At 47.4% G+C, this 21,409-nt stretch overlaps 10 protein-coding genes across 10 annotated transcripts; 4 read left to right on the top strand and 6 right to left on the bottom strand.

Annotated features, from left to right (window-relative positions):
• Positions 1–83: 83 nt before the first annotated feature.
• N7529_003999 (uncharacterized protein) lies at positions 84–1,809 on the top strand (the record flags this gene model as incomplete). The annotated part of the gene is made up of 7 exons (XM_057239526.1): positions 84–98; positions 159–320; positions 402–756; positions 816–972; positions 1,026–1,181; positions 1,243–1,388; positions 1,454–1,809. The coding sequence occupies 7 exons, from the start codon at positions 84–86 to the stop codon at positions 1,807–1,809; spliced, it is 1,347 nt and encodes a 448-aa protein (XP_057098821.1).
• A 536-nt stretch (positions 1,810–2,345) lies between these two features.
• Positions 2,346–3,656, top strand: N7529_003998 (uncharacterized protein; the record flags this gene model as incomplete). Its single annotated transcript, XM_057239525.1, has 1 exon — positions 2,346–3,656. The coding sequence occupies one exon, from the start codon at positions 2,346–2,348 to the stop codon at positions 3,654–3,656; it is 1,311 nt and encodes a 436-aa protein (XP_057098820.1).
• Positions 3,657–3,749: 93 nt separating this feature from the next.
• Positions 3,750–5,876, bottom strand: N7529_003997 (NADPH cytochrome P450 oxidoreductase family protein; the record flags this gene model as incomplete). The annotated part of the gene is made up of 1 exon (XM_057239524.1): positions 3,750–5,876. One exon carries the CDS (start codon positions 5,874–5,876, stop codon positions 3,750–3,752), a length of 2,127 nt encoding a protein of 708 aa, XP_057098819.1.
• A 987-nt stretch (positions 5,877–6,863) lies between these two features.
• N7529_003996 (cytochrome P450) lies at positions 6,864–8,535 on the bottom strand (the record flags this gene model as incomplete). The annotated part of the gene is made up of 2 exons (XM_057239523.1): positions 6,864–8,350; positions 8,421–8,535. The coding sequence occupies 2 exons, from the start codon at positions 8,533–8,535 to the stop codon at positions 6,864–6,866; spliced, it is 1,602 nt and encodes a 533-aa protein (XP_057098818.1).
• A 517-nt stretch (positions 8,536–9,052) lies between these two features.
• On the bottom strand, positions 9,053–9,410 carry N7529_003995 (uncharacterized protein; the record flags this gene model as incomplete). The annotated part of the gene is made up of 3 exons (XM_057239522.1): positions 9,053–9,127; positions 9,175–9,236; positions 9,287–9,410. The coding sequence occupies 3 exons, from the start codon at positions 9,408–9,410 to the stop codon at positions 9,053–9,055; spliced, it is 261 nt and encodes an 86-aa protein (XP_057098817.1).
• A 74-nt stretch (positions 9,411–9,484) lies between these two features.
• N7529_003994 (non-canonical purine NTP pyrophosphatase) lies at positions 9,485–9,868 on the bottom strand (the record flags this gene model as incomplete). The annotated part of the gene is made up of 3 exons (XM_057239521.1): positions 9,485–9,553; positions 9,575–9,646; positions 9,704–9,868. 3 exons carry the CDS (start codon positions 9,866–9,868, stop codon positions 9,485–9,487), a joined length of 306 nt encoding a protein of 101 aa, XP_057098816.1.
• Positions 9,869–10,343: 475 nt separating this feature from the next.
• N7529_003993 (uncharacterized protein) lies at positions 10,344–10,755 on the bottom strand (the record flags this gene model as incomplete). Its single annotated transcript, XM_057239520.1, has 2 exons — positions 10,344–10,679; positions 10,744–10,755. 2 exons carry the CDS (start codon positions 10,753–10,755, stop codon positions 10,344–10,346), a joined length of 348 nt encoding a protein of 115 aa, XP_057098815.1.
• A 2,468-nt stretch (positions 10,756–13,223) lies between these two features.
• On the top strand, positions 13,224–14,903 carry N7529_003992 (glycosyl hydrolase family 79 C-terminal domain-containing protein; the record flags this gene model as incomplete). The annotated part of the gene is made up of 6 exons (XM_057239519.1): positions 13,224–13,354; positions 13,403–13,522; positions 13,576–13,823; positions 13,876–14,238; positions 14,289–14,414; positions 14,461–14,903. The coding sequence occupies 6 exons, from the start codon at positions 13,224–13,226 to the stop codon at positions 14,901–14,903; spliced, it is 1,431 nt and encodes a 476-aa protein (XP_057098814.1).
• Positions 14,904–15,702: 799 nt separating this feature from the next.
• N7529_003991 (uncharacterized protein) lies at positions 15,703–17,873 on the top strand (the record flags this gene model as incomplete). Its single annotated transcript, XM_057239518.1, has 10 exons — positions 15,703–15,898; positions 15,964–16,103; positions 16,162–16,394; positions 16,449–16,542; positions 16,614–16,763; positions 16,818–16,995; positions 17,054–17,265; positions 17,324–17,538; positions 17,607–17,696; positions 17,768–17,873. The coding sequence occupies 10 exons, from the start codon at positions 15,703–15,705 to the stop codon at positions 17,871–17,873; spliced, it is 1,614 nt and encodes a 537-aa protein (XP_057098813.1).
• A 358-nt stretch (positions 17,874–18,231) lies between these two features.
• On the bottom strand, positions 18,232–20,781 carry N7529_003990 (putative rhamnosidase B; the record flags this gene model as incomplete). The annotated part of the gene is made up of 4 exons (XM_057239517.1): positions 18,232–19,396; positions 19,449–20,167; positions 20,230–20,706; positions 20,761–20,781. The coding sequence occupies 4 exons, from the start codon at positions 20,779–20,781 to the stop codon at positions 18,232–18,234; spliced, it is 2,382 nt and encodes a 793-aa protein (XP_057098812.1).
• Positions 20,782–21,409: the final 628 nt, after the last annotated feature.

Genomic DNA, 21,409 nt, shown 5'->3' with positions numbered 1-21,409 from the left:
GTAATCCTATCGCCGAGTCTCCACAGGGATACTCATCACTATCCATTTTCGAAGACTCGCCCGTTAAGGGGGGGATTACAAAGATGAGAAAAAGCAAGGTGAGAGACTCTCGTTAGAGATGCAGTACCAATCTCACAAAATCGGGCTGAGCTCTCAAGGATGTGCGACCTCCTTCAGATATCAAACCTTTCGCCCAAACGCCATTGAATCTGGATGTTGCTATTGTCGGCGCAGGGATTGGTGGGTTATCGGCTGCTATTGCACTAGTTCGAGATGGCCACCGTGTGACGGTATACGAATCAGCCGCAGAACTTTCAGAGGTCAGTTTTCAGAGTAACCTTTAGACTACAACGGCCAAAAACCAAACCATAATCTAACGACGTGCATGAATGCACTTATAGATCGGCGCCGGCGTTCAGATGTCACCAAATGGCGTCCGCCAATGGCTCGAATGGGGGATAGGCCCAAATCTGCTTGAAAGATCATTGATGCCATCCGAGATGAAACTTCGACGCTGGAAAGATGGGGAATTTCTATCTCGAACAGAACTCAACCCGGACTTCGAGAGAAAATTCGGCGCACCGTACCTAGTTCTCCACCGTGCTGACCTGCACAGTGTGCTTCTCAAGCATGCGGTCAAACTAGGCGTGAAAGTCCGAGTTGGCAGCCGTGTGATTGAATATGACTTCGATACACCGACGATTAAATTGGTCAATGGCGAGGTTGTACAGCCAGGCTTGGTTGTCGCAGTAGATGGTACGTTGTGACTCAAGCATCAATTAATCAGAATTCTGTATAGACTGACTACATCCAAGGAATCAACTCTTTTGCTAGAAGCCAATTTTCCAAATTTCCGTATCGAGGTCCTCAAAAGACTGGTGTTGCTGCCTACCGCCTCATGGCAGACATCGCGGATCTAAAGGCGGATCCTGAAACAGCTTGGATTGTGTCTAGTACTGATCTCAACCTTTGGTATGTGCTTTGTTGGTTTTTGATGGTATTGAGACTGATAGAATTGACAATAGGGTGGGAAATAATTGCTCTGCAATGTCATATATGATTTGCAATGGAAAGTATTTGAATCTAGTTCTTTCACATCCCGATGCGACCGATACTTCCAACAAGTCACAGCAAGAACTAACAGAAGAAATGCTGTCATACTTCCATGATTGGGATCCAGTGTATGTATAATCCATACTACCTGATTGGGATCACACTATCGCCCACTAATAATATCCATAGATTGATGAAGATCGTCGAAAAGAAGAAGACAATCCAGAACTGGCCTTTGTTCGAAGTAGATCCTCTCGACAAATGGGCTTCCGATTCTGGAAAATTCATAGTGATAGGTGATGCAGCTCATGCAATGGTCCCTTATCTATCGATGGGTACGCGTTGATCATCTCCGAATATTATTGCCAACAAGTCGGAAGCCTTGCTAATCAAATTATAGGCGTCTCAATGGCAGTGGAGGATGCCGCTGCTCTTGCCAAAGCACTGAGTTACATGAAAGACAGAAGCGATCTCCTACCGGCTCTTCAACTGGTGGAGAAACTTCGTATTCCTCGCACCAAAAGAGTCCAAGAGGCGAGCTTTTCCAACGGGCAAGTCCTACATCTCTGCGATGGACCAAGCCAAAGGCAAAGGGATGCCGCACTAAATCCATCTGCGGAGGGAAAGCTACTCGATAATAGCCCTTATGGTCTGAACGATCCAAAAACCCAAGCATGGTGCTATGGCTACAACGTCGTACGGGATGTTGAAGATTATGTCAGATCTGGAGGTTTTAGAGTCAATAGCCATCCATAAATTTAGTTCATATATCGCTGTGATCTCCTATTCCAGGAATGACCTACGAATGAAATCACTTCCGTATCCACTAAACATAAAGCTACTAGCTAGTTCAAGTTAAGATCTATGTAGAAAGTTTTTTTTTACTTTTAGCCTGAAACTGAGGATCTTGCAACAGGCAGACATGTAGTAAACTCTCCCAATTTACGGTCAAAATCACTCTCTGTAGTATGAGACGCTATTTTCCCTTCTTCAAATGACATTCGCCGCTTCCAATTCATGATTTTCATGTCTTTGAACATACACACTTCAAGGTCACGTGTGTTCTATTTATAGGCTGTCCCGAAGAGGCAAAAAGAAAAACGAGTACGACATCTCTCCATTCTGCAAAGCCTCCGACTATGATGAAAAGCACACAGGGTGCGATCCGGTCGCGAAAATCTCATCATAAATCTCGTTTAGGATGTGGAAACTGTAAGAAGCGACGTATAAAGGTGAGTTGCCACTCAGCATTTCTCTTTCTGATCCTCTCGTGTTCTGCTTTGTGCCACATGATGGGCAAAAGAAAAGAGTCCAACCGTTTCAATGTACTGGAACTTGTTCGCTCCTTATTTTGTTTCCTCCATGAGCGGACAGAGTGGATAGAGAGTGAAAGTCTTGATGAGAGCCTCACTAATAGTCCACAGTGTGACGAAAAGAAGCCGGCATGCATCAAATGCACCAATCATTCCATCGAGTGTGACTTTTCGTCAGAAGCAGCCAGTTCCTCAGATTCGCCTTCTTCGGAAACAGCCGCACATGTATCCTCAACTGCGCGCTTCCGATTCAAGCCTTCAAAATACCAATCTGAGAAACGCACATCCCTGGATGAGACAGCCCAGATATCCCAAGAGGAAGTCTCCGCCACTGCTGAACCAAATATCCCTGTTCTATTACCGCAGAGTCGAGATACTATATCCTTTGAAGATTTGGAACTCTTTCACCACTTCGTCACAGAAACACACCGCACACTGGTCGATGAAGCAACCGACCGCCACCGGATTTGGCAGACGCACCTTCCAAAATGGGGCTTCTCTTCACCGTCAATCTTCCACCTCATTCTGACAATGGCAGCCTTACACAAGGGCCATCTATATCCAGAAATCCGAGAACAGTATGTGATGCAGGCAGATTCCCATTTCACATTTGGAATCCGATCCGTGTCAGCAATCCTGTCAAGTCTCGACTCGGATAACTGTCAGTTGATATACATGTCAGCAGTGCTGATATGCCTTGTGTACTTTGCACACGGTCCAAGGACCGGTGAATATCTCGTTTTCAGTGAGACGGGAAAGGCCGAGTGGCTTGTTCTCATGAGAGGCGTGCGATCGATCTTGACGTCTAATCGCGAGAAGATATTTACCGGTGTTTTGGAAATTCAGATTGATCCGACGGTTCAGGGTGTCAGCCCATTGTTGCAAACCGAGCTGCGGGAACATCAGTTCCGCATTGAAGAAGTTCGACGCTTTATCGAAATGAAGCTTGGCGAGGGCTCCTGCGGGATATATTTAGGTGCTCTTGACAACTTGATGGAGATGTTTGAGGAGTCGTACCAGACACTAAGTGCTGGGAAGGATGGTATCTGCTTGATGTCCTTTGTGGTCGGATGGATATACAGGCTACCTGAGGAGTTTGTTGGGTTGCTTGAAGAGAAGGATCCAATTTCGTTGATAATACTTGCTTATTGGTGTGTGCTGTTGAAATTCATGAAATCCTCGTGGCTTATGATCGGTTGGGATCGGCATGTCCTTGGAGGAATCCAGGCTTCTTTGAGTGAGGATCTCCACCGGTGGATCGAGTGGCCTGTGAGAGTAATCTGTGGTTGACACAACTGAATTGAGAGAACAATTGGTTGCCATTATGACATTCGCTAAATAAAAGAGAAAATAACTGTGACACAAAATCATACAAATCATCCACTATCCCCAAACATCCTCCTGCCACTTGTTTTTCTTCTTGATTGTCTTGCTCCAAGCATTAACCTCATCCTCACTCCATCCCTTGACCCCTTTCATAGTCTTCCCAACAACCTTCTCAACTTCACGAGCCATACCAGCCCGCCCACAGACATAGAAATTACCACCTTCATCAATCAACCGAGTGACATCATCACCAAGCTCGGCAACCCGGTCCTGCACATACTGACGAGGCGTCCCCTCTAATCGAGAGAAAGCAGTGACAACACGCAATCGATCACCCAACGCCGCTTGCATTTCTTCCAACTCCTCCCGATAGATGTAATCTTCGTTGGGATTCCGACATCCAAAGAATAGAATCATCTGGCCGACCTCCTTACCGATCTTGAGAACCTGACAGCGCTCAGAAAGGAATGCCCGGAAAGGCGCGATACCCGTTCCTGCAGCGACCATAATCAATGGCGTCTTGCCCAGAGCCGGGAGCTTAAATTTGCTTCGTCGGATATGCGCGAATATCTTTCCACCTTGGAGGGCGTCACTCGGGCCGTTTAGATGGTACGTGATTCCACTGGGGTGGGACTGGGAGCGGGTTTGCTGAGAGATGGCGAGAAGATAATTGGATGTGACACCGTGGATGAGCTCGTTGGGATTTTCTGGGAGAGGAGTTGTTGATACGATAGCTGTGATGGAAGGTTTGCGAGGTGATACCATGCTGCTTGATGAGATCGAATAGAACCGGGGCCGGATGTGAGGTAAGGTTTCGACGAGGTATGAAAGTGGAAGGTTATCCCAAGGCTTGTCAGGGCATGCCAGTTGCAGTAGTCGGCCGAGGTTGACGTGTGTGTGACTGATGAATCTGGCGTATGCATCCTTGTCTTGGCCAAGTGCAAGGAGATAGGCCTTTGCTTCCGGGGTGGGTGCAAATTGTGCCAGGTCGCGAATGTTATCGCGGTTCACGGGTGCACAGATCTCGAGGTAATACCGGAAGATTGCAACAGAGCTGGTTGGGGTTGGGATCGTGATCTTGGTTGCTGGGTCGAGCGCCCTGATACCGAGTGGAATATCGCGGCGCGAAGAAATCCCGAGGACATCGAGTAGGCGTTCCACTTCAATATCAGGATTTCCTGGCCAGATAGCAAGGTGGTCTCCGGTTTTGTAGCTAAGCTCGGGCTGGTTGGTCAGGTCTAAATCCATGTGTAGACAGTGACGATCAGACGAGGTAAATAGCTCCCTAGAGTCTGAAATGCTCAAAGTACGGATGGCTGAGGATTGAGCTGCCGCCTTTGGAGCTTCCACACGGGTGTTGGGCTCGCCATGATGCAGATCGATAGGCTCGAGAGATTCGTCTTCCTCGACCTTTGTGCTCGGGATATACTTGGCTTCTGCCTCTTGGAACCCCAAATTGTCTTTGAAGATTGTGAAAAGGTCCTCTTTCCATGACATGAAGTCTTCCTCGGTTGCCCCTTCTGCGTCATTTGCCTTTCCAACAGGCATAAGAGCCTGTGCGCCGAACTTGTCTAGGCCCTCCACGACAACATCGACAACTCGGTTATAGAATTTGTAGTTGGTGTTTCCCAAGCCAAAGGCCGCGTATCGCAAGTTGGAGAGCGACACGTCACTGGCTTTGGAGATCCAGCTCCAAAACTCGGCTGTATTGTCGCTGGGGTCTCCTTCGCCGTATGTTGAAACAACAAAAATAGCCAACTTAGCGCGGGGAATTTCACTGATTGTGATTGGGTCGTAGTCGGAGAGGTCTGCGGTCATGGCTTCCTGGCCCCAGCGAATAGAGATCTCCCTGGCAAGACGATGGGCGAAGCCCTCTGCTGTGCCGGACTGAGATCCCCAGAAGACAGCAATATCCTTGCCCGTCTCTTCCAATTTCTGTGCAATGTTTCGTGTCTCCTTGTTGGCTGAGCCAGCTTGTCCGCCATTCTTGAGCTGAGGTCGTTCGAACCAGAGGTGGTGAAGTGGATCTGGTTTGTCCCATAGCCGACCTTTTGAAAGGTATGTGGCTCCAATTCCACCTAAAACGGCTAGGGCAGCATAGTCGGCAAATCCTGTTGGTGTGGTATACTTTGAAAGCTCTTGCAAGAGTTCTGGTGGGACGTTGAGAGGTGGGAAGGTCACCATGGTTCTCGGAAATGACAAGCTTATGGATGTTGGGAGGCTATCAATGAATCAAAAATGATAAGTATCTCAGGGGAACACCGGGCGTTTATATAATTCAGAGTCGATATAGTAAGTTCACTAAGTAACATGTCAAGTAGCTAGGGGAATCATGGTAAAGAAATAAATTTCCGTTTGAGTAATTTCCGATCGGCTTTCCATTGAGTGGCAATGAGAATGTCCACTTCAAGACGTCTCGTTGCTTCATGTGGGAAACGGGCAACAATGCAAGTCTTGGTTCTAGATGAAGATCACATATCGAATGAATCGGGCTATATTCGCCGCAACTGGTCAGCGATCAGGGTCCACGGGGGTCAGAAAAAATAAGAGCCAATCCGACAAATGAAATGAGTCCCCGCAATATCCCCCTCATTCTCGCTTGTCTAAATTGCCATATTAGATGGATGAGGAATGGAAATCGTGGAGACTGGAGCGCATATTGCGGGGCAATCTCGTAACATGAGATAATATAAGTTGCGGGTGGGAGGGCCGTATTGGTGAAGATGACAACCCTAATTGAGAGTATTGTCGCCGATAATCAAAAGGGGAAACGTTGTCCGAGGAACGCGGGGGAACTTCCCCGTCAAACTGTGGGCGGGGATTATATCCTGTTTCTGTCACTGCAAGTGAGTTTGCAGTGATCATTTGAGCAGCCCTTTATTTTCGTAACGAAAGCATTCTGTGAGTTATGTGCAAATGATATAAGTGAGTTGGCTATTTTACTGGTTCATGACGCTTGCGAACAAGACATCAAGCCTATTCGACACCATACTTAGACAAGATCCCACTACGTGTCTCGAAGCTTGATTAAAACTTGGCAATGTCACGTTCGAATGCATTGGAGTTTGAAAAGTTGTCAAGTTCTTCATATCGGAAATGTATTCATCAAATCCGTCTAGTAATAAAATATAATTAAGAATAGAAATTCAATCCTTTCTCAAATTGATATCTCTATGCTTCAGCTGTACCCAAACCACGACGCCAAATTTTCACCGGCATATCACCCAAAATCAAATTCATTGTCTCCAGTCGCTTCAGCTCCCAGCCAGGGTGTGACAAAGCAAAGTCGTATCGATGCACCATAGAAGCAATGGCCTTAGTCTGCTCCAGGTACGAGATATTGCGACCAATGCAAGACCGGGCACCAGCAGAGAAGGCAATCAAGTACGGTTGTAAAGCCTTGCCCTCTTCTCCAAGCCACCTCTCAGGAATATACTGGTCCGCGTTGGGGAAGACACTCTCGTCACGGTGTGCCACGAGAGCAGACATACTGACTGTAGTGTTACCAGCCACCCATTCTCCGAGAATGTTTGTACCCTCAGGGGGTGTCTCGCGAGGAAGACCGTGAGAAGTCGGCGGGAAGATTCGTAGGGATTCATCCAAGCAGGCGCGGAGGTAAGGCAGATGCTTGACTTTGTCATAATCGGCCACAACTTCGTCTTCATCCAAAACGGCATCAAGTTCCTCGCGGAGCTTGGCTAGGGTTCGAGGGTTGCGGAGCAGCTGGTACATAACGTTCGCGATGGCAACTGCGGTAGTCACACTGCCAGCGTTCATCATGATGTTGCACTCGGCAACGACCTCGCCCCATTCGAGGTTGTTGGCATTTCCATTCTTGTCTTCCATAAGAGCCTGAAAGAAGTCCTCCAGCTTTTCACCGGCCTCGTAGCGCCGCAATCTTTCGCTGGCTCGGCGCCACATAATGTTCTCCCAGTTGTCGGCGGAGGTTTGCATACGGCGAAAGAATGGAATGATATTTACTAGCCTGTTGACAACTGGGTACCATTGATAGTTCCAGAGGATTAGGGATTGCTTTCGAGCTGTAGGATAGAGGGCTTCGCGCAAGTTGGTTTTATAAGTAGAGCCATCTTTCCTTTCGGCAATGCAAACATCGGTACCGGAATCCAAGAAGCCCAACTTCTCAGACAGACCAATGTCGGCAATTGCATCGAGGGTGAAGAAGTTGGTCCAGGCTCGGAGATCAAGCGTGAGGTCTTTCTGGTCGGGGGCTGTTTTCCCAGATGATACGTCCTCAGATGCAGGCGCGGTGCAGACTTGGTCAAAGTGTTTGAACATTCTTTGGACCTTGTCGGTCACTTTGTATTCCCACGTCTCCAGATTCTTGAGTGCATATGCGGAAGAAAGGACCTTGCGCTTTCGGGCATGGTCTGGCTTATCCACAACATCTGCCAGATTGTAGTGGGTTCCAGATGTGATCACATAAGAAGGGTCCTTGATGCACTTGGTATTATGGCCATAGATGTCCTTAATGGCCTTGACATCACCATAAGACAGCTGATTCGGCCCTGTTCGGATGACGGGGTTCTTTTTATGCAACTCGGTCAGTTCCATTGATCGGAAACCCCGCGAAGCCATGATCATGAATGGAACTGCTGAAAATCCGGAGAAAGGTGTGAGATTAGGGTATCTCCTTAAACCTATATAGATCGGTCAGCAGTTGCCCAGGGTATCTTCAAACAGAGCTTAGAACCGGTGCTTGGAACCTACCCTTGGGGTCACGGAGATATTCCACATAAGGAAGTACGAGGAAATAAACAGCAAGAAACAAGCCTAGCCCAACTGCATATGGCGCAGCTGAGAAAGCTGACAACATAGCGATCATGCTGTGACAAATGATAAGGATGGAATGGAATGATAGACTGTGCAGAACAGTGGAATTCCACGCCTAGAAGCAGCAAGTCCTTTTGCGAATTGAATTGTCTCGAGCGAAGAAGACTTAGAAGAGTGAGAATACTTTGGGTGTTGATATTGCAGGATTGGTAATGGTTTAAATAACATTCTACCATGTATCATCGTACCCTCCATCTTCTGCCTTGTGGAAGCAATCCACCCGAAAGGCAAGACATTCAACAAAACGGAGATCCTCTGGTTCCCCATATTGACGGCACAAGGTTCAAGTGCAGGCTCAAGCGTCCAACAATTCGTTATCTTTGGTGGATTGAAACAGATCAGATGCCAGAGGACACCCACAAAGACGGGGAAAATTTCCCCGTGAAAAGAGGGAAAGAATTCCCGAGATGCGGGGGAAGTCAATTTCCGAGTCACTGATCTGAATCTATAACTGCATATATCTGGCCTGGAGGCGATTCCGCAGTGTTTCTGTCATTGTTCAAGCTGTATTATTGTCGGCTATTGTCCTGGGCCAGCCACTGCTGAAATTTCAACAGCGCTTGATATCGATGCGATAATTTGTTCTATTTTGCATTAGCCTCGTCAACAACAAACAATCCAATTATTTTACCTTTTTATCATGCTTCATCTCAGCAAGAGTCTCTCCATTGTGCTCGAAAATAGGCTCCCATCCTAATTTATGGTGAGTAATGGTGAACGCGCCGCCCCGTTCAACAACGTACCGAATATAGGTGGACCACGCGCGGGCACAATTTTACCCTGGATAGTGTCAAAACCACACGGATCAATGTTCAGTTGGGAGGCACACAATACCTTCAACCTTCCTTGAAAAATCATAGGTTCCATTGTCGGCCCCGAGGAGAATGCAAAGGTACATACAGCCTCCGCACTTTTGTCCTCATAAGCGTACAATAACCGATTCAATCCATCATTCCCCAATGATTCAAGAAAGCATTTACTTGGCGGAAGGTGTCAGCACGTGAATAATGCTAGAATCAGATCACATACACATAAGGGCCTGGCAATCCGTTCATAGCCCGGAACTCCAACGCCGAATCTTCGACCAGCACCGGTCCATCGATCTTATGTCTGAATCAGCAAACATCTCACCGCAGAAAGGGAAGCGAAAGTGCTCGTACAATTCGGGCGGCGCGTCGGCACTTATCCCTCGCGATTTCTTCCAATGTCCCCTGGATCTCAGGGATGTCCAGCGCCCGGGGGTGAACAGGTATCGCGTCGCCTAGGATTGCATGAACTTCAAGGACCTTGTTAGGGTTCCCTGTCACGAAAGTCAAATGTTTCATGGTGTTGACCTCGATGCTGTTGTGAAGAGGTCAACTGGCCTCGACTAATCACTAATCCCTTTTTGGCTTAGTGCTGTCTCAAAACCGCGTCGACATGGTTCTGTACATATTCCACGTTCAAACTTCGTCACTCCTCATAGTACAATTTGGTAACGCTGAGCCTTGGCGATATTCTTTCGCCAGGATCGACTCCGGATTGGCTACTACACACATTCAATATGCTTCCACACTGCAATACATCGCGTTGACATTCCTCCCGCTCTCATATTTGTTTTTGGAAGAGGACTACACCTTGATCTTTCCACATTATTTCACCGGCAACAATCACCGCAGATATTGAAATTCAACTAAAGATTTCTCCATCGACTAGCAGCGTGATGGTAATCCTCCAACATCGAGATTCTCCGAGCGACTTTCTTCCCTGAAATTGCACCTCAAGTGCTGCAAGACACCATACATCAACTCAATCATACATTTAGACACACTCGGCCTTCAAGCTAACGAGGGTCACATCAGCCGCGAAACATTGCTTCTCGCTATCGACGCTAACGGTCTCAAATAGAGTCGAGTCGTCGCAACCGGAGGCAGTGTAGGTGTTCAGCACCGCAGAGGTACCATCGGCACAGGAACCAGATTCGACATAGGCGGTAAAGGACTTGATGGGGAAGTCCTCAACATTGACACAGGATCCGGCATAGGCATTGGCGGCATCGATGCTTGGGGTTGTGCAGTCCGTGTAGAAGTAGCCGGCGTAGCCGATGGTGGGATTCGCAATTACAGCAACTGCCAGAGCAGAGATAATGGCAACGGTCTGCTCGATTCGTTAGGTTGGGAATCCATTGGCACAGTCAAGATCATCATGTCTTGGAGCATACCTTGGTCATCATTTTGGCTGAATTGAGGTGTTGAACACGATGTGCTATAGATCAAGGATGGTTTGAAAGTTGGTTGTATATTGCTTATATTGATGGGCGTGCATAGCCCTTTATATAGATTTCTGAAAGATATCCTCGTCGCAATCGGGCAAGGCGTATCTGCGATATGTTACGAGGTTTTACCTCGTTCGGAAATCATTGAGTTCCCTCTCTCAGCCAAGTTAGAATAAACCAGTGCCATGGAGAGCTAACTAGACGAGCGCTTACGTATGCTCGAGGCTAGAATATCTCCATTCAGCGACCACCGAGATGTTGGCTTCGCAGTTTACCTTCTTACTAGCCTGATGAAGCTAGTGCTAGATGTCAGCAAAATATTCAACGCTTATAGATAAGTCAGAAATGGCCTATTCTCCAATAATTTCTTTATGCGCTCTTGTTATATTGCAGTTTGAAACTGTTCCAAGAAGAATCTATGGAAACAGGCCTTTCTAAAACAATCCCCTCGATGTTTCAATCGCCTGTGCTATTGGAAGAGGGTTTTCACAGTTCCCGTGCGCCTGAAAATAGGGGACGTGCCAATGATCGGACATCCCGGCAGTTAAATGCCATTTTGGGGAAGTGGTATCAGCAAAAACTCATGATTACTGTATGCCAAGAGACCTGTGGCGTCTGAGCATTCAAGGGTCGGGCCGAAGCAGCAGGCACAATAATAATCAGATCAGAAAGCGCTTCCCATCAATCATCGCCAGGATCAGGAGATGAAATGGTAATGCAAAGATCGATGGGTCTGAGTTCTCTATACTGTTTCGCCTCTGCCAAAGTTCTCACGGCCCCTAATCTGAGCTCTCCCGTTCTTGTCGGCAAAGCCACTGAAAGGGCACTAACCAAAAGGATTTCTTCAGCTTCAGCTGACCCACCCATCTTTAGCGACTGAGATTGCTAGACTAGACTAAGCTGCACCACCAATCCAGTTATTCTATTGTTCGGCTAAAATTGCCCAGATAAGACCGCCTCATGTTCAAATACAACAGTTGGTTGGAAATCTGCGAGCTTAACTCGTTCTTAGCAAAGTGGCAGCAAAGATGAAAACGCCACCCCGCTAGCTTCCGCTCCGAGTAACATAATAGCCGTCTCTTGATATCGACACGTTTCCTTCAACGATTTTGGACCGTGATAGGATCGCAGATCGACTTCGGCGCTCTTGTTTTCTTCAAATAAGAGGTCACTCTGCACTGCTTCTGAGGTCCCAGTCAGAATCTATCCGGCCGGAGGGAAGCTGGAAAATCTTTTTTCTGTCTTTATTTCCTATATCCACTCACTCTTTCGTATCATAGCCAGCGATGCTGTAGGATCCCTATAAACTGTAGACTGGGGTGTATTTCTTCACTGGCCCAGATCCCTACAATGTACTTGTTAGATGAATCCTTCATTGATTTGAAATTGAAAGACAATTGGAAGATTCTAAATGCCCATTAGAAAGGTATCTAAAGGGACTCGCAAAGCACAAGGAGAAAGACGATGAAAGGCGATATTGAAGAATGTCTCTTTACTATCTTAACACATTTCATCTCTACATATGCACAGATAACTTTCATGTAGCTATTTCCCCTAAGCAAGTTAGTTGGAACTATCCAACAGTGTTTCATTCCGGTTGTTATATTCATGTCTTATAAGTAAAAACCATATGTATATGTAGTTATTATTTTCTGCCGCGACACAAAAGGTGATGACCAAGAGGACTAAAGCCCAAAGCCGGCTGCATGGCATTTATAGTTGGTTGTATTGAGCAAGCAAGGGGATCTGCCTTCCTTTCTCGGCCCGATCTACTGGCTCCTTCTGGTTGAGTAATTGCTTGGCTATTTGGCAAAAGGCGTGTCAACACTAGAGTATCCCAGCCTCTTCCTATGTGTGACCCAGAGCCTGGAGGATCCAAGTGCAGATGGAGCCATGGGCGCCACCGGCCCTTTTTGATTCAAGTTATTGAAGACCTCCATAATCGGCCTCTGGTCATTAAATATCGGCAACTTTGCGGCTTTTCGGGTTACTGCTCGCCCGAGAGATAATCCGCACTACTGTACCTTATAGTTCAGAGAATATTGGAAGGTGACGCTAGTAGATCCTGATATCAATACAATGCCCGCCAAAACATTTCCTGGTGCTAAACTCGGGTTAATGTAATCCGTCAATAGCCGATCCGAGCTCATTGGTGGATCAAGTTTTAAACAATTAGTATGCAACAACACGCACTATACTAGAACTGAATTAGAAACATTTGCTATCTATCCAACAAAAAGTTTCATGGCAGATCGTCCCTCCGAAGACTAGTAAATGTAAATGTGGGGTCCCCGGATTAATATCTACACAGACCGAGGCGTGTTGAGGGGTTTTGATTATTGTTAAAAGATTCAAACTACCTAGTCTTTTAGCGAAAATTTCTTCAGCTTTTCTCCGGCACTTCTTGCATCCGATATTTCAAAGTCATGGCCATTCTCCCTATCTCTGCCTCGCTTTTAGGCCTGGCGGCTTCGGCATCGGGCCTGAGCTTCAGTATCCCTCAATCTCCGCCATCGAACTCCAGTGGTCAAATTTCTGCAGCCCCAGTTGGTGTATCGTGAGTGCTAAATACTTTAGTTTGAAGAAAATTATGCTCATTACACAGTCTGGAGTTCTTCACTTTTCCTGAATACCTTCAGGACCTCCCCTCGACGACCAAATGTTTGGAGAATTTGAAAGACCTCACCGGAACATGGCCTCCAGTCAGAATTGGAGGCACTACACAGTATGTTTTATTTTCATATTCCTCTATTACACGGCTTATACTGAGTGACCAAGGGATCGTGCAACATACAATGCATCGTCGAGTAATGCTGTTACCTACACAGTGGCTAGTACGAAAGACGCGCCCGAGACTCTGACATACGGTCCCTCCTTTGTCTCTTTGGCTGCAACTTATGCTGGTAAGGTCATCATTGGACTCAATCGTCGTCTAGATGATATTTCCAACACAATTGCCGCTGCGCGACTTGTAAAGGCCACGATGCAGAATTTGTATTCTATTGAACTTGGAAACGAGCCCAACTGTCAGTCTCAATGGCCGCTATGAATTTGAACATCGCACTGACATGAAGATAGTCTTTGTTGACAGCGACCCTATTGCCAGTGGTGCGTCTTGGACGGCTGCTGCCGACGAAGCATCCCAGATTGAATGGCAGGACGCTGTGTGCGGAAACCTTTCTGCATCTGATATTATCTCAGCGGGTGTCTACTTTGGCACCTCCCCGATGAGCCTCGTTGGACTCACTGCAAAAGAAGGTGACGCCAATGAGTATGTGAAGGATTACTGCTCCCACAATTACCCCCAGTCTTCCGGCAATTATAACTTGACAGCTCTTATGAACCACAAGGATATTGCTACTCAAATCAAGCCATATGCCGCTGAGATTTCCGCCGCTTCTGCCAAGGGCAAGCCACATGTCTTTGGAGAGACCAACTCCGGTATTTCCCCTCCTAATCCAAATAGGTAACAGAACTAATAGTCATTCCAGCGACACAAGGTGGAGGTGGTATTAGTCCGACTTTCGGTGCTGCCCTCTGGATCCTGGACTATGTGATGCAGACCGTTGTTATGGGCACAGATGCCCTCTACTTCCATCAGGGTACTATTGGAAACTGTAAGATACCCACATCCCTCTTACAGAACATTGTCTAATCCTTCAGGTCAATACTGCTGGTGGGGCCGCTACGATATGGGCTCGCCCTACTACGGAGCTTATTTCGCGACCATGGCGCTGGCCAATGCCGACAAAATTGCACCTTTGGACAGCCAGGACTCCGCCTATGCGGCCTATGCCATTTACAAGTCCGGGGCTCCCGTGAAAGTTCTTCTTTACAACTCTGACTACTATACTACTGGCACTCGTTCGTCGCAGACCTACACGCTTTCAGGTATTTCTAGCTCCAGCGTCACTGCTAAGCGTCTGACCGCCCAATACGCCACATCACGGGTTGACCAAGGTCAAAACCCCACTGTAGCAGGTCAGACTTTCGCTAATGGTACCTGCGCCATCCAAGGTACAGAGGTTGTGGAAACGGCCACTGTTTCCGCTGGCAAAGCAACCTTCACAGTGAAAGCTTCAGAAGCACTTCTGGTATTTTTGTAAATATTCCAATGCGTTTCGGAGTTTCCGAGAATTAAGCCAGGATGGGTGCCGGAACAGCCCGCAAGCGCCACCGGAGATTATCTCCTTGGGGTTAGCGGAGATGATTAGCGCATGTGGCATGTGGAGGCCGGGGGCTTAATATTTTCGACGCAAGTATTCAATGCAAGATCTACATATCCTCTCCAATAATGTGCTCTTAAGGTTATTTTTCGACGTAAAGCGTACATGCCAAAGTCAACTTTTAAGCGTCATCTCATTTTGGGGTTGGCTTTGATGGTTGCGAAAATCTGACTATGCAAGACATCCATGGATGTCTTGATACTTTTCACGCCATAGAAAATTTAACAAAGCATGATCTCCATCCTCTAAGCTTTGGGTACATTTGTTCGTATTACTCGTACCTAGGTGCATAGCTTCGGGGGATCTCACAGCGAAGCAATTGCCGTAGTCTCTGGCCATCCACTGGCATGCGCCTTCACAAGCCAAACCAGCCACTCGCCTCAAAGAACACCGATATAAGCCAGTATATTTTCAAATCGGCAAATGAACCATAAATCGGGATCAGCCTTACCATTCTGATTTGACGGTTTGATTTCACCGTACATCACAAACTCAGCTACGGGGCCCCGGATCCCCGCATTTTTATTCCTTGTCGTTTGTGGAACACGCCTATCAGAGATCGAACGCTTGATAGCCCTGGGTTAATTGATTCAAAATATAAAGATTGCTTTGTTTCACTCTTATTTATTCAAGTATCATTGAATCGCTTCCATTTCGCAATATACGCAGTGCCTTCAAAATGGATACTATCAAGGCGAACACCGACATTATCGAGGATGCTACCTCCGACCATGGAGATGTACCAGTGAAGAATACGGGGCCCATTATGCGGTCTCGTGAGGATGATCTTGGCATTTGGCAATGCGTGAAAAGATTCAAGACTGTGTCGTGGATTGCCATGGCTGCGGCGTTCAGTGCCTCGCTGGACGGTTATCGTATGTTGTTTCTGTTTCACCCCTGTTGAATGACAATTATAGGATAGCTAACGAATGTTTCAAAGAAATTAACCTCAATGCCGGTATTGTATCTAACAAAGGTTTCATTCGACAAATGGCTTCCCCAGGCACAACCATCATCCAAGGGAAGTATATCTCAGCTTGGGGAGGTATTCAATCAACTGGTCAGACCCTCGGTCAAATTGTAAGGAATTAGTTCTGGCAAACCAAAATTCGTCTTCCAGGTCTAACTTTATCTTCAGCTTCTTCAATACGCAACCGAAAGGTTTGGTCGCAAGGTCGCCTTCTACATCATCTGGGTCGACATTGTCATCAGCGTCTTTGTTGAAACTTTTGCTACGAGATGGGACCACTGGCTTGTTGCTAAGCTTTTCTCTGGCATGGGCGTTGGTATGCTTCAATCCACCATGCCTTTATATCTCTCTGAAATTGCCCCAACCCAACTCCGAGGTTTCTACATCAACGCATACAGTTTGTAAGTTGGTCACCAACTGCTTGAGGGCCTTTTTTTGACATAGTCTCTTTCTAGCTGGTTTGTTTTGGGTCAGATATTTGCCTCCGTGGCTCTTCAGGAACTCAGCGCACACGATCCATATGACTTCCGGGTTCCCATCTACACACAGGTGAGTCAAATTGCCTCTCTCTAATTCACGTACTTTTTCTATGTCACAGTTCATTGATATGTTTCCGATAGTGGGCTATGGTTGCTATGATTGCTGTTATCTTCGCCATCATCCCTGAGTCACCTTGGTGGCTTGTGAGCAAGGGCAAGATCGACAAGGCGGCCAAGATTCTGAAATGGTGCAATGGCAAAGTTGACGGATATAGCGTCGACGAGCAAATCGTATGTTTTTTCTTTTTCTTCAAACTCATTGGGCGAGATATTGATATCCTCCAGGAAATTATGACTGCCACTGTCAATGAGGAACGTATCCTCGCAGAGCGCAACGCGGAAGAGGGCTCGTGGGCAGTCTTCCAGGGCCGCAACCGCATTCGATTCTTGATTGCAGCTTGGCCAAAGATTGCTCAGCAGCTGGTCGGCCTCGCGGTTTTCAACACCTATGCTACCTATTTCTGTAAGACACCGGTGTATCGCTTGATATTCGTGGTCATTCGTGCTAACTTTAATTCTAGTCCAATATGCCGGTAGCAAAGATCCATTCATGGTTACTGTCATTTTATCCTGCGTGCAGCTGTTTTCTATGATTTTGACAGCTGTGACAACTGACAAGCTCGGTCGTCGTCCCTTGACTGTCTATCCCTACGCAGTGACAACAGTCTCTTTGTTATGCCTTGGAATCATCGGCTGCTTCGATTATACGAAGCCAGCAACAAGCTCCCTTCTTGTGGGTTATCACGCTAAAATTAAACTTTCTTATATGTATGGCTAACAAAAGACCCTAGATCTTTTTTGCTTGCCTGGCAACTCTATCAACAACTGGTGCCTCGGCCATCGGCTATGCCTACGCGGCTGAGGTTCCTCAACAACGTCTGCGTGCAAAGACAGCCGGCTGGGCACTGGCTTCTTCCAACGCACTCGCTACTATGTTCAGCTTCTGCACTCCGCTCATGATTAACAACAAGCCCGTATCGAGTTGGGGTGTCAAAACTGGTTTCTTGTAAGTCATTCCTGATCCCAACACCATTCTTTGCAAGCAGATTTTGACTTTTATCTCCTTCGGAACAGCTTCGCAGGAACCGGTAGTATTGCGGTGATCGTTGCTTGGCTCATCCTTCCCGAGGTGGCACGCCGTACACCAGCCGAGATTGATGAAATGTAAGTCACTTACATCCATGAGGTTGGAAATTTGGCATTCCTACGGTTGTCTAATATTTCTGTCAATTCAGGTTCGAGAAAAAAGTCGGTCTTCGCAAGTTTAAGGGTTATGTTACCGAGGTTCAGATGCGTTCGACCGAGCAGCGCGAAGAACATGAGATGGATGTTAAGGCTTAATTCTGCTGTTGCCATGACAAAAGGATGGAGGCTAATATATCACTTGACTGTTTTTACGCCGTTTTGCATCTTGTCACATTAAAGTTGTATAAAAGAACTGTGGATTGAGCTCCTTTGAGTGATGAATAAAACCTCGGTAAATGATAGCAAGTTGTAGTTCTTCGAAAAATGATAGCAAAAAAAAGCAAAACGGAAAACGGAAAACCAAGTAGTGGCTCTGATTAAAGCGCACGAAGGAATAAAAGAGCGCGAAACTGTCACAATATCCTGCCTACATGGGCGGGGAGGCAGGTTTCAGGCTGATTAAATTGTACGTGAGTATATAGTTTTTGTAAGAAACTGCTATCTCACCCTCACCCTATCTGCTAAATTTAACATGATCTACAATACCATAGCTTTCTCTTTCGCCCGATGGGTACTGGACAACAACTTCAACAGCCTTGTTAAGTCTGAGCTCAACAGACCTTTGGTTTCCTTGGCCAGATGCCCATGAGACCGTGGCAAGATTATCACTACCCAAAGCCACACTCACCTCCAAGGTCTTAGCCAAGCTCAAGCGCGGCTTAAACAGTACCTTTGACCAGCCCGGTTCTAGGGGTTGGAAGCCAGCCACCTCAGTGCAGTACTCATAGATTGGCACACTGCCCCAGGCATGACAATCCGAGCGCTGCCTCACATCGTCCTCCTCCCAAGTGGAAAGATTATTCGCTAGCATTCCGCGCCAAGGAGCCCACATGCTCTCCCAAAACGATTCATACACCCCAGCACCAGCCAACGCAAGCGCCCTAAATGCGTAGAAGCGCATCATGTAGGAACATTTCGAGAATCGGGGGTTTGTGAGTGAAGTGGTCAAAATTCGTGCAGCCTCCGGCGTTTCCACCACCCCAGCAAGAGTAGCAAAAACCTGACAATGCTGTGAATAGGCTTGTTCGTCGGCAATGTCGGCAGTGGAATCAGTGAAGAACTCCCCATCCCAACAATGAGCGCGGACAGCCTTCAGAACCGAAGCAGCCCGCGTCTCGTATTCCACTGCATGACCCGGTCTGCCAAGCTCACGCACTAGGCGAGCAGTCTTCTGCAGAACATACCCATACAAAAGGCTGAAGTAGGTGTGTCGGTTGGATTTCCGGCCGGAAGTTGGAACGCCCTTGTCTGGGTGCTCGTCCGTCGCTCCCCAGGTTGTTACCCAGTCGACGTACTGCCAAACAACCTCGGGCAGGCCACTGACAAGTCCTAGTTCATCGATATGCGCCTCGAAGAAGTCGAGCACGCCGTCAATGCGTGGGATGAAACTCCGTGCGTACGGTGTGTCGTTGAAGTACAGGTGGTGGTCGCAGACTTGCAGAACCCAGTAAAGGGAGAATCCGGCGATGACTTGCGGTACATGGGATGGGAATCGAGACTGTGTGAGGCCCAGCGGAGTTACTGAGGCCGCGAAGTTTGTGATAGCCTGTCGCATCAGGCGGTCATCGCCGGATAGAAGGTAGTGGAATAATCCGACCGATCGACTATCCCCGGAGTATCTATGAGAAAGCATCAGTCGGGTATTCATGGAATACTAATGGCAACACTCACTGGAGTTGCTCGTAGAAGGGGCAGTCAGAATACCCGTCGAACATGCAATTTCGCATTGTCCGAATCGAGACATCCCAAATCTGCCCGCTATACTCATTTTCGGGTTCTTTCCAGCTGGCTTTGACGGCCATAGGATAGTTGACTTGAGTAGCGTCAAAAGACAGGAGCTCAATCGGCTCGGGTCCGATGTTAATTTCCACCCGCAGAAGACGGAACGTCCGAAACCAGAACGGCTCATAAACAACAACCTGTGAATTGGGGAGATCGAGTGTCACCTCGTCATACGGGCCTATGATATGACCAACACTTGCATCCAGGCGGTCGGCTTTAGATCGGAAGAAGGGGTATGAGCGAGGTTCAAGTTCATAGCCCTCGGAGTATGTCACTTTCAGTGTGATTTGAGAAGAACCGCCAACTGCTTTGAAAGCCCATCGGAGGAACGCGGTTGAGTGAAAATCGGCTTGTATCTCAAGTTTGTGGGTTGAGTTCTCGGAAAGTGCTAAAGGGCATTTCCCACTCAGGAACGCGGCCCAATGACTCGCATCGATGCCACTCTGGCAGGCTCTGACGGTGTTTACAACAGCCGGAGTAGATTCGGGCATTGGAATCACACGCGCATGCAAATGCCAGGGCGGAATGTCCCCATTGAGTGTCCTCATATTATATGCAACTGGAATCATTGTAGGGCGGAGCTTCGTTGGGGCAATGCGCTCGCTAATCTGCGTTGCTGTCAGCATATCATATCTATACAACCAGCACCCTGACATGCAGTTCAACTCACATGAAGAAACACATCATCGGCCAATCCCATTGGGAATTGAACACTCTCGTCAACAAATGCAGTCCAGCCGTTGGAGGAGCTAAGATCGACGGTCTCAGAGCCCGCCTCGATCTTTCCAACGACTGTCAAGCCCGGTAGAGCTGTGCGCTCAAAAGGCATCGCGCTCCGCAAGGCCGCGAAGTACCGAACCACCACGAAACGTATATCATTTTGACCCTCTTTCAAGTAAGGCGCGATATCCAGTGTATCGTAATACCAGATCAAGGGACTGCTTCTGCTCGGGCCGACAGCAACATGTTTTCCATTAACATAGAGTTTGTATCGTGTGTCGGCAGAGAAATGCAATAATGATCTGGTCGGTCGCAAAGGTAGATTGACGGTGCGGGTGAAATTGATGATCTTCCCCGCTGTATTGGTGTCCGAGGAATCAATCCACCTGGGGATCCATATCCAGTTCGCCTGGAGCTCGTTGGCGGTCTGTTTCAGGAATGTGTTAGTGATAGAAGCTTGACTCATTGTAATATGACACACCTTTTGCTCTACTGAAACCATTTTGATTGTCTCCAATTGTTTCCATGTTTCTTCATTTTTCTCTGGTCTTGTGGTGCACTTGTAACCTCCGGTGGGATGGAGGGGCCGGGGTTCGGGCCATCTCACGCCGAGAAGGATGAGATGTCGGCGATTGGTTTCATTAAGCTTGTCATTAAGCGTTGTGAAGATCTTGAGGATGATAATTCTTCATGAATCCCTGAATGTAGTCAATCCATGGGTCAATTTCTTGTTCCACCCTTTCCTCCAGCCTTTGTAACAGCTACTTGTATGATTTTATTTCCTTAAACCAACAGAATGTATTATTATTTCCCTCGTTTTCTTTCTTGCTCGTTTCAAGGCGTGTTTGAATGTCCTGCATTTGGCTTTGGTCCAGTTCCCACTGTCTCTGTTGCCTACATCTTAGGGGTCGTCCGTAACACAAAGTCTTAGGCCTGTTCGGAAAACTCTCGGGATCCTCATTTTTCTCATTGCGGAGACCAGGTGGATTTTTAGCTTGATCACACAAGATGACCGAGGTCGCTCATGCACCACATGCAAGGGGCTCATTTGAACATAATGCAAGAACTGCAACGTAACTCGCCAAAGCGAGTTGAGAGTTCTAGTCTCCTATTTTCTGTCGTGCAGGTTA

The sequence above is a fragment of the Penicillium soppii genome (assembly GCF_028829465.1).
Source record: "Penicillium soppii strain IBT 18220 chromosome Unknown utg000004l, whole genome shotgun sequence".
NCBI lineage: Eukaryota > Fungi > Ascomycota > Eurotiomycetes > Eurotiales > Aspergillaceae > Penicillium > Penicillium soppii.
Note: the sequence above shows the minus strand (reverse complement) of the source record. Positions and strands in the feature narration are given on the sequence as shown.